At 35.0% G+C, this 11,601-nt stretch overlaps 2 protein-coding genes across 4 annotated transcripts in view; one reads left to right on the forward strand and one right to left on the reverse strand.

The window, feature by feature from the left end:
- Positions 1-1,054: 1,054 nt before the first annotated feature.
- On the forward strand, positions 1,055-8,640 carry LOC100376379 (transport and Golgi organization 2 homolog). 3 transcript variants are annotated; one of them, XM_085491291.1, is made up of 9 exons: positions 1,055-1,297; positions 2,969-3,150; positions 3,533-3,652; positions 4,159-4,276; positions 4,738-4,814; positions 4,913-5,066; positions 6,317-6,427; positions 6,569-6,673; positions 7,647-8,640. In XM_085491291.1, exons 2-9 carry the CDS (start codon positions 3,012-3,014, stop codon positions 7,789-7,791), a joined length of 969 nt encoding a protein of 322 aa, XP_085347417.1. In that variant the 5' UTR covers positions 1,055-1,297; positions 2,969-3,011; the 3' UTR covers positions 7,792-8,640. The 3 variants fall into 3 exon arrangements, with proteins under 3 accessions (XP_085347417.1, XP_085347415.1, XP_085347416.1); XM_085491289.1 differs by lacking the exon at positions 6,569-6,673; XM_085491290.1 differs by lacking the exon at positions 6,317-6,427.
- Position 8,641: 1 nt separating this feature from the next.
- Positions 8,642-11,601, reverse strand: part of LOC100376532 (transmembrane protein 132E-like) — a 35,283-nt gene continuing 32,323 nt past the window's right edge. Inside the window, exons 8-9 of the mRNA XM_002738430.4 lie at positions 11,190-11,381; positions 8,642-11,008 (exon numbers count right to left, since the gene is read on the reverse strand). Of these exons, the coding sequence (XP_002738476.2) occupies positions 9,875-11,008; positions 11,190-11,381 (1,326 nt within the window). The 3' untranslated portion in view covers positions 8,642-9,874. The remainder of the gene's footprint in view (positions 11,009-11,189; positions 11,382-11,601) is intronic.

The raw sequence follows: 11,601 nt of genomic DNA on the forward strand, positions 1-11,601 counted from the left end.
TTTCTTGGAAAGACATCCTTTCTCTGTAAAAAAATCAAATATGAATGATTTGCATGGATGTGAGTCATCACACAACAATTTTTTAATGATTTACTGTGATCTATTTTTCTATGTTTTAATAATAGCGAACTGCCATTAAACACAGATATATTAACTCATATAGTCAACAAATAGCAAACTGAGAACAGATTCTACATTTAAAATGAAAAACAATTTTGAAGATTAATTAGCTATACTGAATCCAAAACATAGAATTTGTTCAGAACAAGCAACTGTAATTTAGCTATTGAAAAAAGAAAAGCACACTAATTTAGTAAAAAACACTCTTAGAAGATAACATTTGTGGTCAATGCCCATTTCAATAACTCAAATAAGAACTAGCCATTTTTCATGGAATGCCCCAAATACCGAAAATGTGTCAGGATATACATTTTTAAAATAAAAAAAAAATGGGGTCACGTATATGTTTGTGAATATAGTGTTAAATTTGTTTTCAGTATAAATTTGGTTAATTGATTCACATATGTAGATTTGCCTGTTCAGTTTTCTCTGTTGGAACCGCCAGTTTATAGCGCCACCTAGTGGCAGTAGATTCTCAGTCTGCTTCAGTATTTTTGTTTTCCCGGCTGCTTTATATTTTTTCACCCCCACCACTTCCCCATTTCCTTTCTTTTTATTTCCCACCCCCATTTCTGTATTGTTACAGTTTTAACAGCATTGTGAATTTATTAAGTTTCAGTAATTACTTAAACTTTCCTGTTGTAGTCTGGGGTACTTTGAGGGCGCTGTTCAGGCCTAGTTTTTGTATTAAAGTACCTCCTTTCTGGCAAACAGTTTATGTGTGTGTGCGATTCAGTTATCCTTTTTTCTAGCATATTGTAGCAATTTAACAGTACTTTATGAAAATATGTATTAGTATTGTTCATACTTTTTTTTTTCTTTGCTAGTTTCAACAATAGAACTTTTTCCATCCACTTGACAACCTTAATATTAATAATAATACTTATCACTTTTATTATTACTATTGATTAAATAATATTTGTTATCTCGACTAGTACCGGTACGGTAGTACCATGATGATTGGTGTGATTAAATGTTCCACTTATAAAAGCAAAAGCATTGATCAATTTCAACACTGGTGGCGCCAACCAGGAAGGTTTTTCACCGATATGCATGATGAACGTGCACGCAGCAGGATGAATACACGTCTTCAGTCAGCTGGCGAACTTGTCTCTCTGTTAAATACATCGACCATTTAGCGACATTTATACTGTGATCGATCAACACACTCACTCAGGTAGGATTACACATGATACATGGTCATGGCGAGCTGAAGACAGGGATCGTGAGCTAGAGAGCAGCTAGCCGTGGTTTCGCGGCGTTTTGGGTACGGGAAGGCATTTTGCTTCGTCTATCAGTTATATATACATCGTCGGTATACAGTAGGGTCCGACTGTATACCGACGATGTATATATAACTGATAGACGAAGCAAAATGTCTTCCCGTACCCAAAACGCCGCGAAACCACGGCTACAGAGCAGCTAGATCATGGCTAGCCGATACCAATGGCACAAGTTGATTTGTTTATTTATCGTTTTATTGTTAAGCGCCTGTGCAGTACTGTGAAGAGCAGAAAGTTGGGGACATTATAAACTTTAAAAAAAAATATATTTATATAAATATACGTTCTCAGAAATCAAAATGGCTGTTAGATTTTAATTTGACCTTACCGGTATTATGGTATTATGTGCTCTAATTAATATTAATTATTCAGTTCAACATCATCCAATCAGGAAAGTGCTGCATTTTCAATAAGTGGGCAGTTGCAGTTGTTATGTGTTGCGTAGGCATTATGGGACAATGTTGTGCTCGTGGGCCAATCAAAATTAAATACTGCCACGGTAAAATGACTAATTTTCACTGGGTTTAAATTTCACTGATTTACCATTTCAGGCATATTCAGTGGGTTTTAAATTCACGGTTTTATCATTTAGATAATGTGTTCTATGCTAAATTTTACATATTCACTGGGTTTTAATTTAGCGCATTTTCCAGTCAGCGAAATAAGCTAAATTAAAATCCAATGAATAATTAACCCTTTTACAGTATTTGAATTTGAATGAAGGCTGGTGATTGATATTTACAAATTTGTATAAATATCTTTATGAACTAAGGTACAGCTCTCTGCCCTTGACTGTATTTGGCACTATTATTAGTATTATCGTGGATTCATAAGATAAGGGTATGCAAATTTATTAACCATATATGGTTGTACAGAAAACTTTCGTAATTTCCGAACGCTTAAAACCGACCCTGTTTCGTATGCATCAATCAAGCTTGGTTCTAACCAATAGCATCACCACAAAAAGCAGTGTGTGCTTGGAAATGTTTGATTATAAAGATAGAAATTAGCGACATTTTTGCCACATTACTTGCAAAAAATACTGGCAGGGGTGTGTAGCTGGTTGTTTGGAACCCCTACCCTTTATCAGACAGAAATAAACTCAAATTGCCTACCCCTTTTCAGACAATAAGCATAAATGGTACCAAGGGAAAAGCAGGTGGGCTTGAAAGAAAAAAACCAAAATGGTTTGACGATCGAAATGAAGTTACAGAAAGAAAAAAATCAGCTTCATTCTCCTGATTGTTGGATCACTCAAGCTCTTTGGAAAATATGGACTTCTTTTCAGACAGACAGGGTAAAATGACATACCCTTTTTCAGAATTTATGAATTTGGGACCCCTTTTGGCGGCACATATACATATAGCACTTCAATGTGAGTAAACCCCCCCCCCCCCCGGGAGTCAAATATATATGCATATTTACTTAGCTTATTTTTATTTGATTTTATTCATTTCAAACCACTGACATTGTAATTATGTTACTCTAGGCTATTCATGAACCATTGTTTTTGTGCAAATTAAGCATTGACTTCTTGTATAACTAATTTTGTTTGCTTATTTCAGTTCACATCCTTTTTCCATGTGAGCATTACCAAGGTTACCGATAATGTGTATTTTATTTTTCAAACTGGATGTCAAACCGACTGATGGTTATAAGTTAATACTAGCGTCAAACAGAGATGAGTATTTAGATAGGCCGACTAAACCAGCGTCCTGGTGGCAAGATCATCCTCATATTCTAAGCGGTTAGTATCACTACACTAAAGCCTGTTTAGAAGGGACATATAGACTACAAAAAAAATAGACTTAAACATAAGATACTACCAGATGATTTTTCAGCATTTACTCGATTTTCCTATCTATCGGTAATCTAAAGCATAAATAACTCTCTGCTATCTCGGCAGACCTCTGAAAAACAAACAATATGTTCTTTAAGAAATTTAATGAAATCACTATCATCCATACTAGAATTTAAACCTGTTTGTTGTTGCTTGAATCTGTTCATAGTTTAACAACATGGAAAGTATGTGCATACGTTATACCATCTTAAGATTGTATATTATAGACTCGTTTAACAAGCAAACACTCACAAAAATAATAATTGACTCGTTCTTTTCTCCTGGACAGGGTTAGATATGCGAGAAGGCCGAGTTGGTGGTACCTGGTTAGGTATCTCCAAGGAAGGAAGGTTAGCGTCATTGTTGAACATTTTACAACCTCAGCTGGACCTGAATGCAAAAGGAAGAGGTATTTACCTGTAATATTCACATCATGAGATTATTAAATATTTTGTAATATTGAGCAATGTCTGTAAATGATAAAGTTTAGAAGTCTTATACTGTATGTTACTGGCATGAAATGAACATAATTTGATATGACTTTTTGAGAAAAATTGGAAATTTATTTTATGCGCAAACAAACGAGGGAATTTGTTCTGTTCCACTTGACAAAAAATGATTTTATTCACAGAGGTGTGGTGTAAAAATAATTCATTATTCAATAATTGTCATCAACTTTACATTTTTAATGTCATCTTAAAATCCATCAGTTGTATGGTTTCATATTTCAGATTTGTTAATTTTTTGAGGATAACTATAATTTAATTTAATTTTTTGGTATGAAATTGCACTTCCAACTTCTTCTTAAAATGGCTTGCCCAATCATTACATTATATTTGATTTCCTGTTTTTAGGCAAACAGAGAAGCTTATATCAGCCAACTGATTTATTCATGCTAATGTACATTTCACCTAGGTTCACTGGTCACTGATTTTATCAAGGGCGATGTAGATTGTTTACCATATTTACAAGGGATTGCGAAAGAAGGTCACCTTTATAATGGCTTTAATTTACTAGTAATGGACCTCACCAGGTAAAAGTCACATTACAGTAGTCATTTACTAAAACATGCAATCGTCGACTTGCATAAATGTTGATCGCTTAACTAATAAAATTTTTTAGTGGTGTGTGTGTTAGCGGCAACATGTTGTGCGACGACTGCCAATGCATGTTGTGAGTTGACCATGAAAACACAGTGTACAATAATGCTATTATCGAGACAGTATGACTGAGAAACTTTTGTTGATAATAAATCTTTACTATAGTCAACATTTTTGACCCCATGAGCAAAGAACGGTTGATATACTTCGATTATATGCAGTGGAGCATGCAGTTGTATGCATTTCACACAATTGTAGTGCTTCAGCTTCAGTTTCGTGCCAAATAAGTAGATTCTATAATGATGAACAGCAGTGAATGAACTTACAATCTGGTATTTTGAGAATAAGAAATATCACTGTATGTGTGATATGTGGTCATTTACATTTTTGCTAGATCCAATACCTCAGATATACCTCAGATTGGTTACTATAGCAACAAGATTGGAAAGGATCCTGAATTATTATGTCCAGGTGAGTGCTATTACCCTTCGTGGATTTTTATGAATCTGCATTCAACAATTTTTATTCCAGCCAGCACTTGATTTTTGAAACTTTAAATGTATTTTCAGGAATCTATAGTCTATGCAATGCAACCATCGATAAACCATGGAAAAAAGCCATTGTGGGGAAAAAGAAATTTGAAGAAATTGTGAACAGCGCCACCACAGGCACAGAAGAGAAATTAGTAGACCAATTAATTGAGTTTCTGAATGATGATACTCCGTAAGTACAGTCTAGTTCAAGTTCACATCGTTATGTTGGTCCGATATTTGTTAAAATTGAAAAACTTTGCATTTGTTGATCTCACAATTTCAGTGTTATTCTGTGCCAATTAATAATATTATCTTGTCAAGGAAAATACTTTTGTCTAAGGCCGAAAAAACAGAATTTTCTTTCAGCATGGTGCAGATATAGAATAATGGTAAACTTAAAGAACATATTACTGTAGAATACTTTATTTTCGCTTGGAATTTATTTTCGATATTTTCGCTGAAAGGATTATTCTGTGAAAATAAAATCCAGCGAATATACCTTTTTCCCTATATTTAACATTAAACTCATTAAAAATCAGTGAAAATAAATTCCATAAAAAATTCCTAAAAAGCCTTTTTAGCGAAAATTAATTCCAGCAAAAATAAAGTATTCCACGGTATCTGTTTTAATGAATAAAGTAGCAAAAATAAATATGCAAAATAAGTCATTATTAATTAGGTCTATAAGAGTGAAATTTTATACTTTATTTTGATTCATATCACATGATAAGAATAACACCTGTATGCTAAAAATCTTGTACTTTGATGACAACAAAACAGAACACAATCATAAATTATTTCATTTTTAACTCTTTGACTGCCATAATTTTTTCTGTTTTTAGTATTTGGCTAATTTTGGACCAAATGGGCATATTTCTCTGTTGGCTACAACATTTTGGAAAAATTAATGTTCACAAGATTGAAGCAATTCACGCTTCAAACTATTTCCATTCTCAGACTGGTCTACAGTGCGTCTATGTTGCCATCAGTCATGTGACTTGCCATCAGTCATGTGACTTGCCATCAGTCATGTGACTTGCCATCAGTCATGTGACTTGCCATCAGTCATGTGACTTGGCACTTTTTTTTTTCCAATTTGATTAATGATTTAACATCAGCATTAAACCACTCTGTCAGGGAATGCATTTTTTCTGGTCTAAATAGTTTGAAACTTACAAGTTTTGATCAAAAGTTTAGGGAAGAAGAATTATATGACAAAAGTTGGCAGGTCTACTATAGTTTTACTATGTTTTCTCAACTGGAGAGTTAGTGTGGCAGCTGTGTGTTGGGGGAATGTAAATATGTAAATGAGTAAGTAAACAATTTAATAAATTAAATAATTCAATAATCAACTAAGTACCAGGTATGAAAGTAAGTAAACAAAGCAAAAATAATCTAATTCATCTATTATATTGAAATTGCAATATTTTATACCAACAGACATCCAGAGCCCCAGATCCACATTCAGTGCAGTGGTGAACTGACACCAAAACAACAACGGGAACGAAGCGCTGTCTGTGTGCAGTCCCCAGACATGGGATATGGCTCGAGGTTATAATAATTCACCAAGCTTATCTACCTGCCTCCCCTATAAACAGTGGTTTCACCCATCCTTAGGTGAAACCATTTTTTAAAGGGGTGGTATGGTTTTATAGTATTTCTGTTACATTGGGGTTTTGTTTGTTTCATTAGGTATTATGATACCCAACCTAGTGAGCAAAACGGTAGGTCATATCCCGACATTATATTGACAAGGCTTGGTGCATTATTATGCAGATTACCAAATTATGGAACAAGGTAGTGAAATTATGGCCAGTTTTTTTATTATTTTATGTTCAATTGGAAACTCCAGACACTGGGGGCGCTGTCCCAAAATATGACATCATCTGTCAACAAGGCTACACTGTGGTTGTGTCAGCCACAGTGAGGGCGCTGTCTTAAAATATGACATAATCTGTGAACAAGGTGTACTGTGATTGTATCAACCACACTAAAGGCATAAATAAACATCTGACACTAACTTGGAGTACCTGAAGAAAACCATGAAAAAATATCTGTGGCAGCGCCCTCTATGTTGGACCACAATAGACCACTTTTCCGGAGGACGAAGATGCAGCGTTTCACATGCACTTACATACATATTTGGGTTGTAACGTAAACTTGCATGTGTGATACTGTGTTTTTGAGTGTACCAATCAGCGTCACAAAATTAAAATTTCCTTCTATCAAATATCAGCAAACCAACATGTTTGTATTTTTCGCTATGACAAAGCCAGGCATATTTCTAAACTCCAGTCATGCTACTTCCAGGAAAGTGGTCCATACCGATCTTTATCTCACATGCGACCTGTTTTACTTAGTGAAACATAAATCAATCTTCTTTTTTTAATTTTGAAATATTTATGATTTTTATGAGCAAGAAAATACAGATTTTACCCTTGCCAAATTGAATTCCAGGGCTTTTGTATTACCATATTTTTCAGTGTCAGGATTTTTATGGTCACAGTCTTGGCACAATTTTCATAAAATTTACTGTCAATTCTAAACAGAAATTGATATATTAAGCAAACCTTTAGTCTATATATCCAGAAATATGACACCTATCTTTAATTCTACGACTGACAAATGTTTTGTGATGTCAGTTGGGTTCTGTAGACTTGATATCGTAGTGAATCTTGCTAAATTCAGTAAATGTCATATTACACACATCTTCGCAGCAAAGATGTATTTTTGTTGTTGCCATATTTTTTAATGTCTTTTTTTCTTACAGGACAAATACCATAATTCTGGTGAACACTGCAAATAAAGTCAAGTATGTGGAACGAACATTGGAGGAACCAATTGACATTGAGAATTTAAAATGGCTGCGAAATAATTATGATTTTAATCTGAGTTCTGCTTCATCCTCGTACTAAAGATATTCCAATTTTCAACTTTTGTACTTGATTATTTGTTGTTGTCTGACAATTTACAATTAAGATGGATTCTTATAAAATTTTCAGTGGAGATTTCCCTTGATATGGACCAATCAATTTTTGTGGAGATTCAGATATGGTTGCCATGGAAACACTGATTTTTGGCAATTATTTTACATTCATAATTCAAACAATTATGAACAAATTAACATTAAATATTGGTAGGGATGTAGATCTGGTTGCCATGTACATCACAATATGTTGTGTATAACCTTCTTGGTGGAGGTCTGCACTGTCTGAGTGCTTTTCTGGTATTCTAGTTTGGCAAAAATTAGGACCAAACTTATAAGCAGTTTGAGGCAAAATATATCCCTCTTGTGTTGAAATTGTTTTTACCATCAAGCCTTACAGTATATTTTAATTAAAAAAAATTGAGAAAGTGATATAGATATTTTTCAAATTAATTAGCTTAAAAATTTAACATCAAATTTGTTTCAAATTTAGCTTGCCTGAGACTGAATAAACAAGAATAAAATTTGTGTCCCTTTCAGTGTCAAAATGTCATTATTTAGGCCGGCGTAAAGCGTCTTTTTTTGTATCATGTATAATCTGAAACCAGTAATGTATAATTGTCAGGATTTTGGTTAAATTTTCATCGATAACAAATGGGGTATTTCCATTATTACTACAGGCTTTATGAAAAAGGCGATTGTCACGGTATATGCATGTTTTTGAACTTTATGTAAATAAAAAGCACACATTGCGTAGTATGGGAGTCATGATGACCACCATCCATTGCACTTCTGGATTCCAAGGACCAAACACAATAAAATAAACAAATAAATGTAACTTTCTTGTCTAAGAAACTTTTTTTATTTCACATAAAATCTTCCATGTCATGATCCAGAACATCACTTATGACAAGAAAATAGACAACGGAATTATGGGTAAATCTGTAACATACTCTCTGTTTAGGCCTCATTCATGAAGGCTCAATGGAGAGCATAAGAAATCTGATGATCAGTGCGGTGACATACAATGGAGTGATCCTGGAAAGTCAACAATATTCTGGATACAACTTGGGAGGCAAAGAAAACGACAGGTAAAGAAATGTAAACAACAGGTCTATGTACATATTAAATAAGCTCAATATATAAATACAAATTTTTTCATCTAAAATGTAGCAAATTCTACCTATGTAGCTAAAATTTAGGCATTTTTGAAGTCTGTACAGATCTGAACTTGGAAGTGGGTCCAATGCAACTTTTTGAAGTTCAGTTAGGGAGTCTTAAATGTCATGGATTTTTCAACTGGCCAAACAATATGGCTGCAATTGCAGGGGCAATTATTTTTTTAGATATATTTACATCCCTATTGATAATGGTTTAACCCATGTTCCAGAACTAAATTCTGTTTTTCGAGTAGCCTTAAACCATGGGTATTCTTTTTTATTTACAGCATTTTTAAACAATATTACACGATTTTGGTAAGACTAGTTGCATGGCAAAACAAATCTGTGCCCACCCAGCCTTCCCAAATGTGGGTAAAATATGCTAATTTATGCAAAGTGTGTGGTAATATACAAAGCACTTCTGCTTTAGCATGCATCTTTCCTTGCTGATAAGACCATATTTGGCAAAATGCAAATGAGTTCTATAATTTGGCATGCCAACTTATTTTTACTAAGTTATTTATTAGCTGATTTTGTGAAAGCTTGCTGTAAAAGTTTGCAATTTGTTTTAATGTAAAAGGGCACAGATTTAAAATGCAGCTCTCTTCAAAACGTCAAAATATTGCGAGGCAGCAAGTAACTTGCGCAGAAATTCTTGCATCCATCTTAAGTGGAAATTCAGCAGTGCAAGAAATTGCTAGCTACATCAGAACATGCGACATTTCCACCTTCTATACACATCCATACAAACGTTTTTTAAATAAATTCATCTTTCACTTTCTCCTGGCATTGCAATATTTGGAAAAAATTGTTTACGTCTGCAATACGTTTGCAGCACAATATCCGCTCTATTCGGGCCAAGTAGCTGCCATTTTTAATATTTGAATCCAATGCTTAGCATTTAAACCCAACTCAGCATTTTGACATCTGTTGTGTGCTCGGTGGCAGTTCTTCCTCTATTGTGCTCATATTTGAGGAAAACAACATATTTATTTTCACGTCATTATCTGAATCGTCTAATTCTCCCACCCTCACATTTTCCTCCTCTGTATCTACATCTTGCAGACATCGATCGTTTTCTGTGTAATTCTCTTCTTCGTCACTGTCTGAATGTCCAGGATTGACAATGATCTGAATCTCGTTTTGCGAGCCTGAATTGCTATGGTAACCACTCTCTGAATTGAGGTTGTCACCAACCTGAAGTGGTTCATTATTACCCTGTTCACCGTTACTATGACTACTGTCATCGTCCCCGCTACCTTCCCCCCTACTCCCCTCTTGTTGGTCAGGTTGTGCTGACCTTAGTTCGAGGGGTATTGTTTCGTGTATGACCCCCTTCATTTGCAAACTCTCTGGGGACTTTCCCAGCCACATCCAATCATGTGCGTTGGCATTCCTCATGTCAGGAGGAAGTCTTTTACTTTTATAGCGAGCCGCAAATAATACACAGTTTATGAGGAAAATGATTATAGCGAGGCAGAATATTCCAAGTAGCGCGTACATTCCTATTTCAACATCTGACAAACCAACGGTTTCATGAGCAACACTCGGTGGGGGTTCGTAATCATTTTCTTCTGGAGTTGATTCAACTGTTTTGATTCCAGGCAGGTCATCAATTGGGATTGTGTCAAAGCCACTATGTTTTGAATGCTCCTCAACAGAATTATCTTTGGGGGGCACCTCGGGAAACGTGGCAGGGTCAGTGTGCATTATTCCTGGATCTATTGAATTATCCCGAGACTTGTTCATTATCTTCTGTCGCCCACTGTCAGTAAATTCCACGTTTACAAACAGCAGCGTTTCTTTAAGTAATTTTGATTTGTTTGGTTTCTGGCAAGACTCGGGGACTAATAACTTCACCATCACAAGTGTTGTGCCTTCCTCGTGCGCAATCAAACCTGGAGGGTGAGCTCGTGGAATTGGAACAATCTTGCTGTTTTTCATCCCCAAGTTATCCATTTCAACAGCATAATCGGCACTGTCGGTTTCATGCAGCGACATGGTATGGCCATCATCGAAAAGAACAAGAACATCAACGAATCCTTTCTGTTGAATGATGACAATAAGAAAATAAGTTAAAATATTTTTGTCACGATTGCTCTGATTGACACAGTATTAGCACTGTGATATTCGTAAGGATTGGTCACTTCATGTTACAATAAAGGTCAAATCACTCATAATAACAACTTTCTTCTCGCTTTAATACAACTGTTACATATACACTCACCTGATTTTGGGCAAACAGGGCTCTCTGTGCCGTTGCTTTGGTAATGTACACATTCGTGGCTTGATCAGAGGACTTTGTCGTTAACGACAAACCAGTCACCAGGTTCAACTGAAGTTCTCTTATGGATACCTTATCACCAGCTACCATAATTTCTTTACTTCCAAAAAGGGCATTACTGTGAGGGGCAATAACCTGGAAAATAAATTAAATTAATTAATAATTTATAAAATCCATGAATTCACTGATGATTTGGTAATAACCACCATTACACAACACGCAAGGCTCACGCTATGCTTCTTGGTGAATTTATATACTTTTAAGATGGCATGAATCATGAACTGTCTCCATAGACTAGAATTTTTTTCAATTTTGTTGCAGAATATAGTAGCAAAAAAAATAAGGGACAGAAAAA

This window comes from Saccoglossus kowalevskii, chromosome 16, assembly GCF_978046115.1.
Source record: "Saccoglossus kowalevskii chromosome 16, keSacKowa6.1, whole genome shotgun sequence".
Lineage (NCBI taxonomy): Eukaryota > Metazoa > Hemichordata > Enteropneusta > Harrimaniidae > Saccoglossus > Saccoglossus kowalevskii.